Source organism: Ceratotherium simum, chromosome 27 (assembly GCF_057802395.1).
Source record: "Ceratotherium simum simum isolate JZ-2026a chromosome 27, ASM5780239v1, whole genome shotgun sequence".
In the NCBI taxonomy this organism is placed as follows: domain Eukaryota; kingdom Metazoa; phylum Chordata; class Mammalia; order Perissodactyla; family Rhinocerotidae; genus Ceratotherium; species Ceratotherium simum.
In genome coordinates this window covers 29834393-29853699 of record NC_141926.1, presented here as the reverse complement: position 1 = coordinate 29853699, position 19307 = coordinate 29834393, and the positions used below count along the sequence as shown (strand labels likewise).

The 19307-nt window shown below is 32.8% G+C and overlaps 1 protein-coding gene across 1 annotated transcript in view; it reads right to left on the bottom strand.

The window, feature by feature from the left end:
* Positions 1 to 19307, bottom strand: part of LIPI (lipase I) — a 60745-nt gene that overhangs the window by 20709 nt on the left and 20729 nt on the right. Inside the window, exons 5-8 of the mRNA XM_004440727.3 lie at positions 13942 to 14031; positions 12799 to 12966; positions 10750 to 10854; positions 518 to 629 (exon numbers count right to left, since the gene is read on the bottom strand). Coding sequence (XP_004440784.2) covers positions 518 to 629; positions 10750 to 10854; positions 12799 to 12966; positions 13942 to 14031 — 475 coding nt within the window. The remainder of the gene's footprint in view (positions 1 to 517; positions 630 to 10749; positions 10855 to 12798; positions 12967 to 13941; positions 14032 to 19307) is intronic.

Here is a 19307-nt window from a genome sequence, read left to right as displayed (position 1 = left end):
TATGTATACACATCTACACATATATACATATATAAATGTTAAATGGAAGATTAAGAAAAAACAGAATCCTCTCCTATTATTTGGGGGATTTGTGTGTGGGAGTGTTTCTCTGAAATACTGAAATTGTGTCACTCTATTGACAGAAGTCACGAGACATTTATTCACATCACTGTGAACACAACACTGCCTGAAAACTAAAGAGAATTAGAAGGCAAGATGGTTTGAGAGGAAGAACACTGGAATGAGAGTCAAAAGAGGGGAAAAAAAATGTCTCTTCTTCTAACTCTTGTAGTTGCTAGCTGTATAACATAAACACATTGTTTAGTCTCTTTCATATTTGGTATCTTTCTCCATAGAATGAATAAATTAGAATGTAACACCTGAGATCCTTTTAATATTTAACATTTCAAGACTTGCTGGATAGAAAATTTACCCTATTTGGATTATCTTCCAAAGTGGATACTCAAGAAAACAAACATGTAGTTTATAAAAGAAAAAAATACTAAATTATACTTACTCATAGAGCCTTGGCTTTTCAACCATTCCAATCTGGTTTAATAATTTAAATGTAATATAGCCATCCTTCATAGTTTTATCCAGAACAATTATACTGAGAACAAAATAATAGGCTACAAAACAAAAATATATAATGCAATTCACATTATTTTTTAACTTTGTTTTGGTACATATGCAGATATGCATGTTTGTACATACATATGTAATCTAGGCACATATTAAATATGCAAATAATATTGAGAGGCACTGATCTGGTACACGGACAATATACTTTACTTCTTGTCAATTTTTAACTAGTCTTGAAAATGAAGAATGAAAAAGCCTTCCAGACAGTCATGGTATGGTGAAGGGTTGGCCAAATAATTACTGAATACTAATGGGTCTGCAAACAAAAAAAATTCAGAATTTAGGTCAATAAAACAATTTTTCTTTTTCAATAGCACATCTAAGGTAAATATGATAAGGTTCCTTAATTATCTGATTAATAGTCCTAGCTAAATTTGCTTGACAAATATAATTCCTGATTTCACTGGTTGTTAGGGAAGGACTACAAAATTAAACAATCTTATATAGAGTGAGCTCATAGTTTTTATTCAAAATGCTCCTAGTAAAAATTAGTATAGTATATCTTTCAGAGGCAAGGATGCTGAACTCACACCTATACTGTCTGAGCTCAGACAGTATTGTCTGAGCTACACAGAAAGTTCTGACTCTCTGTGAGTTTTCCCAAGTACTGTGCACCATCTCCTAGAAGACAATGTATACAAACAGAACATGGCATGCATGAAATTTTCTTGTGAGAAATATATGTACTAAAATTGTGCATGCTAACTGTCAAATGTTGCTACTAAACAGCCAAGAGTAACTTCTTGCCTTATGCCTGATGCTTAGTACTACCTCAAATAAGGTAATGGATTTATGACTAGACCTCATCAATTTCTAACACAAGATATGTAAACAAATACTTCTCACTTTGAAGTGACTGCCCAGCTTTAGACAAAACACTTCGGTCCACCTTACCCAAAAAAATGGGTGTTCAGACCTACTTAGATGACTCCTGCCAGCATGACATACTGAGATATTACAGAATAAGCCCACATCCTGCTATAAGCACACAGAAATTCTGGGTGTACGATCTATAAATTAAAAACACAACCAAATTCAGATGAAGGAAGGAGAAATATTAAGAGGCAGAAATGAAGAGAAATTAAAGTCAAGGCTATAAGAAGGACTGAAGCCCTGGACCCCCAAGGGACTTGAGAACTGAGTGGAGCATGGAGACCAAGCCTGAAGTGTCAACTTCCATGCTGGAACAGGAGACATGATGCTAAGTGATAGAACTGAAATTAAAATCTCTACAAAATGTCAGGGACCTTAATTCTCTGCTTCATCATTGAAAGAGGAACTTGGAAAATTCCTCCTACTGACTGTGCGTGGGTCTTTGGTGGAAAAAAAATGTTCCCTGAGACTAAATAAAACTCCAAGTAACATGAAATTTAAATTTACACTCATCACTTGGTGAAGGACCCCCCAAATTTACATAAAAAATGTTCCATTATGATACATAAGTTCTGAAAAAAAGAATCCAACAGGCCCTGAAGGGAGAATTCTGAAGAAGAGCTGACTGCTGAGAGTTTTCTATATTAAAAGAAGACATGAATCTTTATTTTGAAATAGCACAAATATTTTTCTTTAATTTTTAAGAGATACTTGGACTGACCATTGAGACTAGAAAATGATAACAATAAATCATGCATAAATAGATAAATAAATAAATAAATTCAACCAGAAGAAAACTCCAGATTATCTGCAGGGAACAATTAGATTGACAATAAATGAAAAAAATAAATTTATCTGAAAGCAAAAGAATTAATATCTTCAAAGTGCTCAGCGAAAATAACTCTCAATGTAGAATTCTATCCTGAACTAAATTTACATTCCAGAGTAAGAGAAACATAAGGACATTTTCAAGGAAATAAGCACTGTGAAAAGTCACTACAGATATATTTCAGCAAGATAAAAGGTAAACCCAGAAGGAAGGAGTGGAGAAGGGAGGAGAGGACAAGATAAAATGTAGAAAACTGAAATTGGCAAATATAAGTGAGTATCTGATGTAATGATAACATTCATAATAAATATTGATCATTAAATAAAAAGTGAAATAAAATGCTACAGAACATAACATTAAAGATAGAAGACACAAGATTCAAAGGCTCTATGGGGCCAATTGTTGTTGTGACAGAATCCAATGAAATAGTCTGTGAGGCAAGACGCATTTTTATGTAAAGCAAAAAAGAAGCGAGTCACCAGGACAATATAACAATCTTGAACCTTGATATATTGAAAGAATCACAGTTTCAGAATTCATAAAGCCAAAACCTAAACAATGTGACTACTTGCTAAAATAAAAGATTTAAATAGGACTCAAATTCTAACATAATAGACAAAAGGTCTAGGATATGATTGAACATTACCCATTATACCCAGAACAAAGAAAATCACAACTTTGGTAAGAAAAGACAATCAACTAATGCCAACATGGAGATGAATCAGATGCTGGGATTATCTGACAAGGATTTTAAAGGAGCCATCATAAAAATTCTTCAAAGTCATTTAGAGTCTCTTGCAAAAAAATAAAGAAATAGAACTATATCAGCAAAGAAATAGAAGCTATAAAAGAAAACAAAGTAGAAATTACATAAATGAAAAATACAGTAACATACAAAACTCACTGGATATGCTTGATAGTAGAGTGGAGACGATAGAGAACAGAAATCAGTGAACTTGAGGACAGATAAATTTGCCACTCAATCTGAAAGACAGAGGGCAACAGACTGAGAAAAAAAATGAACAGAGCCTCAGGGACCTGTATATATACAGGAATATAAGAAAATATGTAACATCTGCATTATCAGGGCGTCAAGAAGAGAAAAGAGAGTGGGGCTGAAAGAATATTTAGAGAAATAATGGCTGAAATTTTTCTAAATTTGCTGAAGGAAACAAACAGATTCAAGAAGCTGAGTGAATCTGAAACAAGATAAAATTAAAGAAATCCTCACCAAGACATATCATAATTATACTTCAGAACACTAAAAACAAAGAAAAAAAAAACCTTGAAAGCAACCAAAGAGAAATAATGAATTACCTACAGAAGAACACCAATTTGAATCACAATAGATTTCTCCTCTGAAACCACAAAGACCAGGAGGAAATGGCACAACATTTTTCAGTGCTAAAAGAAAAAATTCAACTCTGAATTTTATATCCAACCAAACTATCCTTTCAGGATAAATGAGAAATAAAGATATTCTCAGACAAAGCAAAACTAAAAGAATTTCCCATTAGCAGACTCATTCTTAAATATTGTAAGAATGAAATTTCTTCTAACAGAAAGAAATTGATGAAATAAATAATCCTGGAGCATCAGAAACAAAGAGGGATCAATGGGAAGAGAAGAAAAATGGGTACATACAATAGATTATCCTTTACCTCATGAATCTTATAAATCATATTTGATGACAGAAACAAAACTTATCACACAATCTGATACTCAAGACAATGATATTTAAAGGTAGAGAATGTGAAGAGACCTAAATAAAAGTGAAGTTCCCACATGTCACTTGAAGTGATAAAATGTTGATACCACTAGACTATGAAAAATCACATATGCATATTGTAATTGTGGTAGACCTGCCCAAAGATGTCCATGTCCTAATCTCTGTAACCAGTGAATATGTTACTTTATATGGCAAAGGATGATTAAGATCTCAAATGGAATTGAGATTGCCAATCAGCTGCCCTTAAAATAGGGAGATTATCCTGAATTATCCAAGTAAATCCTATGTAATCACAAAGATTGTAATCACAAAGCCTTAAAAGCAGAAGAAGATAAAATAGAATCAGAAAAAGAGATGTGATGCAGAAGAAGGGTTGAAGTGATGCAGTGTGAGGACTCAACCCACCATTGTGGAAGAAGAGGCCACAAGCCAAGGAAAGCAGACAGCCTCTAGAAGTTCAAAAATTTCTCCCCTGGAGCCTCCAGAAAGGAATGTAGTCCTGCTGACACTTTGATTTTTGCACAGTTATACTTGTGTCAGATTTCTGACATACAGAACTGTAAGATAATAGATTTGTGTTCTTTTCAGCCACTACGTTTGTGGCAATTTGTTATGGTAGTGACAGAAAATGAATACAGATTTTGGTATGAAGAGTGGGATGCTGCTATAACAAATACCTAAGAATGAGGAAGTGGCTTTGAAATTAGCAATGAGCAGAACATGGAAGAATTTTGAGGAGCACGATAGAAAAATCTATACTACTTTGAACATATTCCTAGTAGAAATGTAGATATTAACAATCTGCTAGTGAGGACTCAGAAGGAGCATGTTATTGGAAACTGGAAGAAAAAGAATTATTGCTACATAGTCACAGAAAGCTTAGTGGAATTATGTCCAGAAATTATGTGGAAAGCAGAAATTGTAAATAAAGAAATTAGACATTTATCAGATGGGATTTCTATGTAAAGGGTTGAAAGTGTGGCCTTGTTTCCTATTGGTGTTTATGGTGAAATGCGAAAGGAAAGACATAAATTGAGATAGAAGTGTTAAAAACAAATCCTGACTTGAAGATTTGAAAAATCCTTATCCCATCAAGTTTGCAAATGATGCTAAAACTAAGAGATTCACCATCAGGCAATCATGCTCTAGAGAAAAACCTAGGTGTATGGCTGGACAATAGTTTGTCTTAGAAAGATCAAAAAGAGTATTCAGTAACACAAAAGGCTCTTTGAAAAGATTAAGTGTGTGATCCATAGATTCCGTCAACCATCTCAGCAAAAGACAAAAACAGAGGTAATATTATCTAGAAAAGATATTTGGAGGAGCCTCTTGTCTACTGGAATGAATCTTTGTGACATATATGGAGATCTACAAGGTTACTGAGAATGTTGTAGCAGCATAAATACTGCCAGCTTGGACTGGGGACAGAGAGTACAAAATGAAGAAGGTTGTGAGACCTCCAAAATTCTACAGGCAAGAAACACGCTGATAGGGCCGGCCCCGTGGCTTAGCGGCTAAGTGCACACGCTCCGCTGCTGGCGGCCCGGGTTCGGATTCCGGGCGCACACCAACACATGGCTTCTCCGGCCATGCTGAGGCGGCGTCCCACATACAGTAACTAGAAGGATGTGCAACTATGACATACAACTATCTACTGGGGCTTTGAGGAAAAAGAAATTAAAAAAAAAAGCATTAAAAAAAAAGAAACACGCTGATAAAACTATTCAGCTGCAAGCATATGCTACGATTCATACAAAAATAATAAAAAATAAGAAGAAGGATGACTCTGAGAGCCTAGAATATGGAACTGTGGACTCAGGGGGTAAAATCCAGGGGGAATAAACCAAAGAGGATTATTCCCAGGCCTTGAAGCCAAATGAAATTTGTCTCACTGGACTGTAAAATTGCTTGGGACCATTGACTCCATTTTCCTCTTATATTCTCCTTTTGAACAAGAATGTCTATAAGTAGTATCCTATGCCTGTCTCTTCATTGTACTTTGGGAGCAGGTAACCTGATTCTTGAGTTTCACAGGCTCACAAATGGAGACAAATTTTGCCCAAGGATGGATTCTATCTAGAACCTCACCCAAATCTGATTCAAATTTACAATTAAATGATACAATTTGGAATTTTTTATCTTATGAGATTACATGAGATTTTTGACTGTGAGTTGATGCTGTAATGAGTTGATGATGTTGGAGACCAACCAACAGAATCTTATGGATGTATATAAAACAACCTAATCAACAAAAGCAGAATACACATTTATTTCAAGTGTCTATAAAGCATTCACCCAGTCAAACCATATCTTGGGCTATAAAAAAAAACTCAACAAGTTTAAAATAATTGAAATTATACAGAGTTTGTTCTCTAATCCTAATGATACCAAACTAGACCTCTATAACAGAAAGACAACAGGACATTCTCTAAACTTGTGGAATTAAACAACATGCTTTTAAATAACCCATGGCCAAAGAAGAAGTCTCAAAAAGAAATACATAGAACTGAACGAAAATGAAAATACAATGTATCATAGCATGTGGGATACAGCTAAAGCAGTAGTAAGAGAGAAATTCATAGCATTAGAAATGAAGAAATATCTCAAACCAACAGTCTAAGTTCTTGCCTCAAGAAAATAGAAAAAGAAGAACAAAATAAATCCAAAGAAAGCAGGAGGAAGGATGTAATAAAGAACCAAACAGAAATCAATGAAACTTAACACAGGAAAGCAATAGAAAATCAATTAAGCAAAAGGCTAGTTCTTGAAAAAAAGTAATAGAATTGATAAATGTCTAGCAACACAGACAAAAATAAAAAGACAGAAGACATGAATCACCACTACTAGCAACAAAATAGAAGATATTACTACAGATCCTGTAGTCATTAAAAAGATAATAAAGACAGTACAAACAACTTTATGCTAATAAATTCAACACCTTAGAAGAAATGGACCAATTCTTTGAGAACCACAAACTACAAAAACTCAACCAAGATGTAACTGATAATCTAAGTAGCCCTATAACTATTAAAGAAATTAAATTTGTAACTCAAAATCTCCCCTCCAAAAAAATCTTCAGGACCAAATGATTGCACTGAAAAATTCCACCAAACATTTAAAGAAGAATTAACACCAATTTTGCAAAATATATTCCAGAAAATAATGGAGGAGAGAACATTTGTCAACTCATTTTATGAAGTTGTGTTACTCTTGTATGAAGACAACATTACTCTTTTGACAGAACCTGAAAAAAGACAGTATAAAAAAGAAAACTATGGACAAATCATCTCTCATGAATTTAGACACCAAGTCTTCAACAAAATATTACCAAACCAAATCCAACAATGTATAAAAAATATGTGCACTATGACCAAGTGAGATTTATTACAGGAATGCAAGGCTGGCTCACATTCTAGAATCAATGTAATCCAATATTTCAACAAATTAAAGAAAAATCATATGATCATATCAAAGATTTTTAAAAAGTAGTTGACAAAATCCAACACACATTTATGAGAAAAACTCTTAGCAAGTTAGGAACAGAAAGGAATTACTTCAACTTTATAAAGAATATCTACAAAAAACCTACAGATAACATCACACTTAATAGTGAAAAACTGAATGGCTTCCCTCTAAGATTGAGAAGAAGGCAAGATATCTGCTCTCACCATTCTTATTCAACACAGTATTGGAAGTTCTAGCCACTGAAATAAGTCAAGGAAAAGAAATAAAAGTCAGACAGATTAGAAAGGGAGAAACAAATTTTCTCTATTTGTAGATGACATGATTGTTACATAGAAAATTCCAAGAAATCTATTTTTAAAAATCCAAGAAATAATAAGTGAATTCAGCAAGGTCCCTGGAAACAAGTTCAATACAAAAGATTCAATCCCATTTCTACATAGTAAAAATGAATGCGGGGATATCAAAATTTTAAAATATAATTTACCATCACTCAACAAAAAAAAGAAATAATTAGCTGTCCATGTAACAAAAGATGCACAGGATCTGTATGCTGAAAATTATAAAATGCTGATGAAAGAACTCAAAGAATCAAAATAAATGGAGAGACATAACATGTTCATGAATCAGAAGACTCAATGTGATACAGATGTCAGTTCTCCCCAAATTGATCTAGAGATTTAATGAAATTTCTATCAAAATCCCAGTCAAGTTTTTGTAGATATAGGAAATCTGATTTTTAAATTATAGTGAAAAGCACATACCCTAGAATATCTACAATAATCACAACGAAGAAGGAGGAAAGTCACTCTATCTGATATTAAGGCTTACTATATAGCTATAGTAATTAATACTATGTGGTACTGGAAAAGGAATAAACACAAAAATCAATGAAATAGAATAGAGAACAGAATATAGACCCAACAGAAATAGATCCAAACCAATATGCTTAACTGGTTTTTGATAAAGGTGCAAGAGCATTTCAATAAAGGAAGGGTAGCCTTTCTAACAAATGGTACAAGAGCAAAAGAACAACCATAGGCAAAAAAAAAAAAAAGAATTTCAACGTAAATCTCACATCCTACAACAAAAACTAAATCAAAATGGATTACACACTTAAATGTAACTCATAAAACTATAGGAAAAAATTGTAGGAAAAAATTGTAGGAGAAAATTTTCAGGACTTAGGGCTCAGCAAAGAGTTCTTAGACACCAAAATCATGTTCCATGATAGGAAAAAATGATCAATGAGACCTCATCAAAAGTAAACACTTTTACTCTGCAAAAGCCCTTGTGAAGAAGATGAACAGTCAAATTACAGACACTGAGAAAATATTTGCAAACCAAATATCCAATAAGGACCACTATCTAAAATATATAAAGAAGTCTCAAAACTCAACAGTCAAAAAAAAACAATCAAATTGGAAAATGGGCAAAAGACACAAACACCCATTTCACCAAAGAGGATATACAGAAAAGATATTCAATATTATCAGCTATCAGGGCAATAAAAATTAAAACTGCAATAAGGTATCACTAAATGCCTATCAGAATGGATAAAACTTTAAAAATAATGACAGCACCAAATGTTAGTAAGAAATTAGAGAAACTGGATCACTCATACATTGCTGGGGGCAATGTAAAATGGTACAGCCACTCTGAAAAACACTTTGTCAATTTCTCATAAAGCTAAATGTGCAATTAGCTTAAGACTCAGCAATTGTATTCCTGGGCCTTTATAATAGAGAAATGAAAACTTATATTCATACAAAAACTTGTACACGAATATTCATGGCAGCTTTATTCATAATAGACCAAAACTAAAAACATCTCAATGTCCTACAACAAATGAATGATTAAACAAATGGTAGAACATACATTCCATGGAATACTACTCAGCAACAAAAAGTAATGAATTATTGATACATGCTACAACATGGATGAATCTCCGGAGAATTACTCTGAGTGAAAAAAAGGCCAATTAAAAGATCAAATACTGAATGATTCCCTTTATATAACAATTTCAAAATGACAAAATTCTAGGAAGGTATTAATTGGTGCCGGGAGATGGGAGTGTGGTATATGTGGTTATAAAAGTACCACACCAGGAATCACTGTGGTGATGAAACTGTTCAATATTTTTACTGTTATGGTAGATACATAGCCCTATATGTGTGATTGAATTGTATAGAGCTAAATACACACACACACACACACACACACACACATGAATGTGTGGGGAAATCCAAATAAGATGATGGATGGTATCAAAGTCAAAATCCGGGTCGTGATATTATATTATTCTACAGTGTTGCAAAATTTTACCATTCAGGAAAACCAGATAGAGTGTACACAGGATCCTTCTCTATTATTTCTTCTATCTGCATGGGAATCTAAATTTAACTCAATAAAAATTTTATCTTAAAAAATGGATGGGCCCAATTCTGAATGATAAGACACATGACTAATATTTAAAGAATTATAGTATTTTAAAAGTGATAGCAACTGTTACTGTAAAATATTAACATAACTGACCTAAACTATTTTTAAATATGAGAATCTATTTTAAATACTTATCCTCCAGTAACCCAGGTCAATGCCAGTGACTGGAAATTTCACAAGGTTCTTCATATAATAGAATTTATTTTATTTATAAACCACTTCCAGCTTTTCACCACTAAACAGAATAATTTTGCTTTCTTTAATACCTCCTCATAAATCTAACTATTTAATACATTTCTATGAGATTATCTTTTGTTCTTCCAAATTTCTCCTCTTGTCTAACTGACTCTAATTAGACTTGTCTAACTGAGTCTAGTTAGAAGGATTATTATTTACCCACGATTTTTTGTATTTATATAGTTTAGTTTCAGTTCCCAAATGCGTGTTAATAGTATAGACAGATGTCTTAAACTCTGTAACCTGTTATACACTGACAAAACTCTAAGGGTGGGAAGGGTAATCATGCAAATTTGGGGAAAGAAACAAAGGACTTTGATTGTTTCTTTGGGAAAATATTACACAAAGCATGTGTTCATTTTATCTAAAAAATCAAGTCCTTACTTGTATTTGTCCAACTGGGTCTAGCAAATTTTAAAGTTCCTTGAAAGAGTATGATGGAACTTGAGTGAGTAGAAAGAACATTTTGGACAAAATATAAAGGAGTATATAAAACAAATAATCTGTTCATTTGTTAAAACTATTAACAACTTACTACAGAATGGATTTGTGCCAGTGGTATCCAAGAACACAGAGGTCCTAAGAGAGCTTCTGTCTATTCTTTCTTTTAAAACATCTTTCCATAGCTCAGCTTGATAACCTGAGATTTGAGAAACAGAATGTTAGAAATTGGACTTCCATCAAATAGCATACAAAAATTTCAAATGACTAAAGGAACTAAAGGATCAATGTACTGTAATAAAATTATAATAATAATTTGTGGATTTTTATAAGTTAAAAATCATTTTTCAAATAACTTCACATTTTATTTATTTATTTACTTACTTACTTACTTATTTGGTGAGGAAGATTAGCCCTGAGCTAACATCCATTGCCAATCCTCCTCTTTTTGCTGAGGAAGATTGGCCCTGGGCTAACATCTGTGCCCATCTTCCTCTACTTTATATGTGGGACACCTGCCACAGCATGGCTTGATAAGCCCTTCGCAGGTCAGTACCCAAGATCAGAACCTGCGAACCCCAGACCACTGAAGCGGAGCATGCGAACTTAATCACTACGCCACCAGGCCAGCCCCACATTCTATTTATTTTTAATTACAATAATAACTCTTAAATTCAAGAATCACAAATAAATCCACTCCCTGAAATCTTAACAGAGTTTAACGTACTCCATACGGCTATAGTCCATTTGTAGCAGTTTTTACTACTATATTATAAATTCAGAATTTTACTTATAACTGTTTTTAGTAAATTCAGCAGAATAAATGGATTAGATAAAACTTGAACACAAAATTTAGCTCCATGAGTACAGCCCCCAATTCTCCTATATATACATTCATACAGATATTCTGTGCATGTGTATACATTATATATATTCTATACATATTCTAGATAGCATCTGTATACACCATATATTGTGTATATAATATATATATTTCAGATACATACACTATTTGTACATATGTAATATGTATTATACACACACATACCTATATATATGTTTCCCATGTCACGTATTTGTCTGTTCCCATATTGCTACCTCCAAATTTGAGATTTGAATACAGTAGAAGGAATACCGAAGTGAGAATTCAGAGGTTTAACTTGAGTTCTCACTTATGCCCTTAAGCAATCCATATGTTCACATTGTGCCACAATTTTCTCTTTTATATGGAAAATAAATGGGACTAGAAAAGCAATTCCCAGCAAGAGGTCTGAAGAAAAGTCCCACAAGATGCCTTGTGGACAGAAGGGGTTCTTGAGAAAATAAGTCTGGCAAAGCCTGCAGAGTGCATGCCTCTCCTAGGAGTTCTCTACATGTGCTGGTATAAACCTCCTGCTGAAGAAAACTGCAGGAGGCTGTTTAATTCAGCCTTTGTAACTGCTGCCTATTTCACCGAGCTTTGGAAACATTTCTGGCAGATCCTGTCACGATACTGATCAGATGTTTACATGTTCATTACATGCTGGGGTCTGGTATTCTCTTTGGAAAACCCTGAACAAATAGCCTCTTTCCAGCTCTAACATTATATTTTATGTGGATTCTGTTTTCTGTATAATTTCCTACCGGCAGGCTTTAGTTATCAGAAGTTGCAATACTTGACAGCTTTTACCAAGCTTTATCAATTTAGAAGGTGTGAACCGCGTATGAGTCATGTCTACTTGCTAATAGCTAACTGTGGTTCACACCTCTTCACTTGCTCCTAAGACTTCTCATAAAAAAAAAGCCCTCAGTGCCAGGAAGAACACACAAGTCTCTTTCTTACAGTGGAAATATAGATGGATGATAGACAGTAGATCCTTTTGCATATCAAGAACAAGGATCATCATGAGACTACCAAATTTGCCCACTACATTAAGCAGAGAAAGGAAGTTGATCAAGTTCCTCTCACTAAATAGCCTTCTCATTTAATATAAAAATATTAAGTAGGAAACGAACTATTTTCTCTGGTGTTCCACAGATAATTTTTCCATAAAATGTTAACATATTCACAAGTAAATATGAAAGCTTCCAGCAGAAAATACTAACACAATTATGTTATTCATTTTCCACAAAGAATTATAGTAATTACAACAATCTCTCTTACCTAGCCTAGGACAGGATTTTGTCTTAAAGCCAGCACAATCCACACATGAACCAGTCTTGTAAGCTTTGTATGAATGACAGGGAAATGAAATAAAATTGCAGTTTGTTTCCAAAGCTGCCATGAACAAGTAAACTGCTCTCTGGTGGTCACATTTAATAAATTCAATTCCTTTAAGTGTTAAAAATAAAGCAAAAGAATTGTAGATGTATTAAGCCAAGTTCAAGTATATTAGAGAAAGACTAAAGATTAAGTTCTACTTAATACCGTGTACTTTATGAATATTAAAGTGTTGACTTCAATACATAATTTTATCTCAAGCAACTACACAAAGAGTACCATCGAAAACTAAAATTTAGTATGTCTTTTACATGAGTTTATAAGAAATTTTTCTAAAGTAATAACACCACAAAATGTTTATTTTTAATAATTTAACAAGCTCTGAAACATAGTGCTACCACACTTAATAACTAGTGTACACATCTCTCCCTTCTAACCCCACACCCCTAACATTTCTACTCAGTGTCAGAGATGACTATGAAACCAGGTGAAGCTAAAACTTTCTCATGTTCCTTTCCTTTCCCAACTTCTCAGGTCTTTATCCATTTGAAAAAACTTCTCTAGCTGCAGAGGCCTTTAGAGATGTGTTATTTGACCAGTTGCCACTGCCAATCTCACAACATTTCTCAGTAAGGCTCTGAAGTGAGCCAAATTCCACACCTGGAGCTGTTGCTCAGCTATTTATGTACAGAGCAACCAAGTGCAGGAGTTTATGAATCTTTGTTTGTACAGTACTACAGTGACGGTAAAGATTAAATCCTGAGACCAAATTGGTGTTATATAATACTTTGGCTACACTTGCTTCTTCAATGACTTATAACTTCTCCTAATGTTTAAAATGATAGACTAAAACTGCTGAAACTATAACGTAATCGGTTTCATCCATGACCAAATAGGATGTCTTTTGGTAACCTTTATGAACTGAGAAGGATCAAATTAAACCATTTTTCACCAATAAACTCTCCTGAATCATGGGCAATGGTAATCAAAACCTTGCCCACAGATTAAGAGGGAAAAAAGTAAGTTGGTTTTCTTTCATCATTTTGAATCATACGTAATTCATTTTGAGAAATACTACTGGTATACCTGAAAAAATTGATTTAGGACAGCCAGGTTGCTTTTTTCCTCCATTTGGATAAAAATCTATATGTCCCAAGGGTTCTTTAATGCCTAAACCTGAGGAAAAAAGCACCCAAGAATCACAAAGTGTATATATTCAGGTCAGCAACACCTGTATAATACAAAATCTCCTATAAAATCCATTGAATGTGACTCTTAAAATTTAAATGGAAAATAAATGCTATTTTTAAAAAGATGAATTTTTCTCGTATTAATTCTTTAAATTAATTTCTCATGAAAATTATGTTTCATTAGTTTAACACATTTACCAGGCACCAGTTTACCATAGGACCATCACAGTTCTTGGCGCTATGAATATGTAAGTGAAAAAGAAAAACAGGCAAAAATCCTTATTGTAGCAGAAATTACATTCTCATGGTCGGAAGACATAATAAACAAGTTAAAATGCAGCGTGTCAGATAATAATAAGTGCTGTAGAGAAAAATTAAGTGGAATAAGGGGACAGTAAGGACCTAGTGAGGGTGGTAGGTTGCACTTTTAAGCAGTCATGCGTGCACCACATAATGACATTTCAGTCAACAATGGACTGCATATACGATGCTGGTCCCATAAGATTAGTATCATATAGCCTAGGAGCGTAGTAGGCTATACCATCTAGGTTTGTGTAAGTACACTCTATGATGTTTGCACAACCACGAAATCGCCTAACGACGCATTTCTCAGGATGTATCCCCATCAGAAAGCAATACACAATTGTAGTTTGGTTAGGGAATTTCCCACTGAGGAGCCGGGAGTTGAGCAAAGACACAAAGGATGTAAGCTAGGCAGTGAGCCAAGATTAATTATTATAAAGCAAATAGCCACTTATCCACCACACCTATGTCAAGAAATAAAGAAATAGCACCTAGAAGCCCCCAGTGTGCCCTTACTCAATCCCCATATTCTCTCTTTCCTCTAAAAATAGCAACCATCTTTTCTTTTAATAAAATCATTTTCTTTTTTTTTGCTATTCTTTACCTTCTAAGGATGCCTCCCAAAACATTAGAGTTTAGATTTGCCCATTTTGGAAATACATATAAATTGACTCATATTTCATGTATGCTTTTGCATCTGGCTTCTTTCGATTATTAGTATGTTTCTGATATTAAACCACATTGTCAAGTGTAAATGCAGTCATTTATTTATGGTCATTCATTGCTACATAGTATTTCATTAAATAAACATACTACAACTTATTTATCCAACCTCCTCTGGTGGACATATGTTATTTCAAATTTGGAGTTAATATGCGTTAATACTATGAACATTCTTTTTTATTTTTATTTTTTGCTGAGCTAACATCCACTGCCAATCTTCCTCTTTTTGTACGTGAACCACCACCACAGCATGGCCACTGACAGACAAGTGGGGTAGGTAGGAGCCTGGGAACCAAACCAGGGCTGCTGAACTGGAGTGTGCAGAACCTAACTACTAGGCCACTATTCATAATTATTTGTATCAAGGCCACCGAGGCTGGCCTGAACATTCTTGAATGCACATTAATGCATATGTGAAGGCATATCTATTGGTTATATACCTACAGTGGAATTGCTATGTTATAGAAAATGAATTTCTTCAATTTTAATAAATAATTTTGAATAGTTGTCCAAAGAGATTGGACCACTTTACACTCCTACCAACAACGTATGAGTATTTCTGTCGTTCTACATCCTCTCCAATAAATGATCTTGTCAGGCTTTTTAATTCAGTCATTCTGGTAGGCATGTGGTATTTCAATGGCATTCTCATTTATATTTTTCTGCTTAGCAAAGATTTTAAGAACTTTTCGTGTTTATTGCCTATTTGGAGTTTTTCTTTTGTAATAGTGGTTTGTTATCTCTTCTTGCTTTTTTTTGGTTTGCTGTTAGCGTTCTTAAAGTGTTCTTTAATGAAGTTCTCAATTTTAACATAATCAGATATTTTAATCTTTTGATTTGGGTTAGGAGTTTTGTGCACACTTTGGAAAAATACATTATGTTATATTATGAAGATTTTTAAAATAATAGCTCGAAACATATTTATTGTTTTTCCTTTCAGATGTATACACACCATAAGGAAAGAATTTTTGTGTTTTACGTGAGTTAGAGATTTTTATTTCAATTTGAGTACTCAATTGACTGACACAGAACCACTTTTTGAAAAGAAAATCATTTTCACATCGTCCAGCAGTACCAAAATTATCATAAATCTAGTTAGTTTCATGACTCTGTATTTTGTTTTATTGGCTTTTTTGTCTACCCTTACACGAATACTACACTATCTTCATTACTTTCATTTTATAAGACTTGCTATCTGGAAAAACACATCCTTGCACTTTTTTCTTCTTCAAGAGTACCTTAGCAATACTTGGGCCCTTTGCATTTCCATATTAATTTTATAATTAGCTAGTGAGTTTATTTTAAAAAGTTGGCTTTTGACAAAGATTGCATTGAATCTATAAGTCAACTTACAAGGAATTGACATGTCTACAATACTCACATTCAAATGTGTGGATTATTTCCTTTTTATTTAGGTCTACTTTAATTATATTCTACAATGTTTTGCAGTTTTCTGTGTAGCACTCTTGCATAATTTTATTAGAGTTATTCCTAGCTATTTGACATATTATGTTACGAAAAATGGTATAATTCTAGAATTTTATTTGCTAACTAAACTTATTGCTGGTTATTAGAAAGAATTGAATTTTGTATATATGACTTATATCTGACAACCATGCTAAATTCACCTATGAATTCTAGTAAATTATCTGGAGATTCTTTTGAATTATCTATATATCCAAACACACCATCTCAAAATTAGATTTCATATTCTTATATCTTTTATTACTTTTCTCCCCTTACTGCACTAGCTAAGACACCTGATAAAATGCTACCTCACAATGACAGTAATATGCATCTTTGTCCAGTTCCCAATCTTAAAAAGAAAGTCTTCCAAATTCCATCAGTGATACGACACCCATGATTATAACAGAAAATGTCCAGCAACTTTTCTTAATGTCTTTCTGAAATTTTGACATAAGTTTATGATGGATTTTTAAAAAGTTTGTAAATAGTTTCCTATCTTTTTTTATTCTCTGAAAGTGTTTTTGTGAAAATGATCTTATTTCTCCCTTAATTGTTTGGTAGAGAAGAAAAAATTGCCTGGAACTTACTTTGTTGGAAGGCTTTAAATTACAGTTTCTATTTCATTGATAGTTATAGAACTATTCAGATTCTCTCTTTTCATTTGTCAGTTTGGTAAATGCTTTTGCTTTTGCATAAGAATTTTTCTACTTTATATATCATATCATATGATCATATATTTTCATATTTGCATAATGTTGTTCATTATATCCCAATATGATTGTTTTAATACTGTATTATCTGTAATACTATCTCCTTTTTTATTACTGATATTAATTGTGTCTTCTCTCTTTGCCCTTTCGTTTTTTTCTCTCCAAGAATTTATTAATTTGGAGGGTGATATATAAAGTTCAAACATTCTATGTCCCTTTCATTTTATGGAAAGAAGGTAAAAACTACATAAATTTTAAAATAATTAATTAATTTTATCTTTTCTAAAGTGCAAATTTTTGGCTTTTTCATCACTTCTAATTCATATTTTTATTCCATTAATTTCTTTTGTATATTTATTATTGGCTTCTGTCTCCATATCTGGGGGTGTATTTTGTTTAATTCTAAATTTTTCAAGATAGATGCTTCTTGATTTTCAGCCTTGTAAAATACCTGTATTAAAAATTGGACATTTACTTCGGTCAGGCTTTTGCTGAATCCAACAAATTTTAATATGTAGTAACCTTAATAATATTAAATTAAAAATATTTTTTATTTCCACTATTATTTATTCTCTCCCCATTAGTTATTTTAAAATGTGTTTCTTAACTCCCAAAAATATATGGATTTTCTAGTAATATTTTTGTTATTTGCTTAAATTTCATTGAAGATAGAAAATATTACTCTTTATGATTTTTTCTCTTTGAAATTTTTAAGAATATTTTTAAGGCCCAGTGTATACTCTATTTCTCTAAAATACCCATGTGTGCTTTAGAAGAATGTAAACACTGCATCCATTACATTGGATGTACTGTTCTATAAATGTCCATTAGATCAATTTTGCTAATTAAAATATCCCACTATGATTGTGCAGTTATCATGTTTTTTTTTCAATATGATAGTGTCAATTTTGCTTTATGTATTTTGAAGCCATGTTATTAGGTACACGCAAACTAGAATTGTCATATCTTCCTAGTGAGTTGAAAGTTTTACCACTTTAAAATCTCCCCATATTTCTACTAATTTTGTAACAAAACCACTTTTGTCTAAGTTAATATAGATTTACCACCTTTTAGCAGATAATATTTGCAGATCATATTGTTTAACACTCTACTAGGTTCAAACACTCTGCTTCTTTACTTTCATAAATGTCTTTAATAAATAATACATAATTGGATTTTTGTCTTTTTAACCAAGTGTGACAACCATAATATTTTAATCTGGACCATGTAGGCCATTTACATTTAATGGTATCGTAGGGTTTAATTTTACCATCTTACTATCTACTCCTATTTGCTTCACCTGCTCTATATGTTTCTTTCTCTCCTTTCTTGCTTTCTTTTGGACTTAAAATTTATCCCATTTCTTTCCTCCATTAGCTTGGCAGTTACACGCTCCTTTACTCTCCTTTCTGGATACCCTAGCGATTCAACACGAAACCTTGACTTATGAACATCAAATGTTGACTATTTTTTAATCTTTTTTCCATACAATTAAAGAGACAAAGAATGCTCGAACTTCATTTAACACCTCACATAATGTTATTTTTGTAATGCATTTTAATTCTATACATATTTTTAAGTCCTATAAAACAATAAAAATGTCTTATGTCATCAATATCCATTTAGACTGAACTATATTTTACCATTTTCACTGTTTTTCCTTCCTGAACAGCCACCATCTAAGGATAATTTTCCTTCTGTTGATGACAATTTCTCTCAGTGTAGATTTGTCTGAAACAAAATATATTTATTCCATTTTTTTTCTCTGAAACAGGTTGGGGTACTGCCAAATAACTTGGCAGTTATTTTCTTTCACCATATTGAAAATACCATTTTAATATTTCCTGGCTTCCATTGTTTCTGTTGAGAAATTAGTTGTAAGTCTGATCATTTTTATTCACTCAATTTTAAGCTGTATGCTTTGATGGTGATCTTTTCTGCAACTTTACTATCATATGTCTCAGTGGGGATGTCTCTTTACTTATTCAGATTGGAATTAATTGGGAATTTTGAAATTTTGCATTGATTATATTTCCTCAGTTTCTGAAAATTCTGAGAT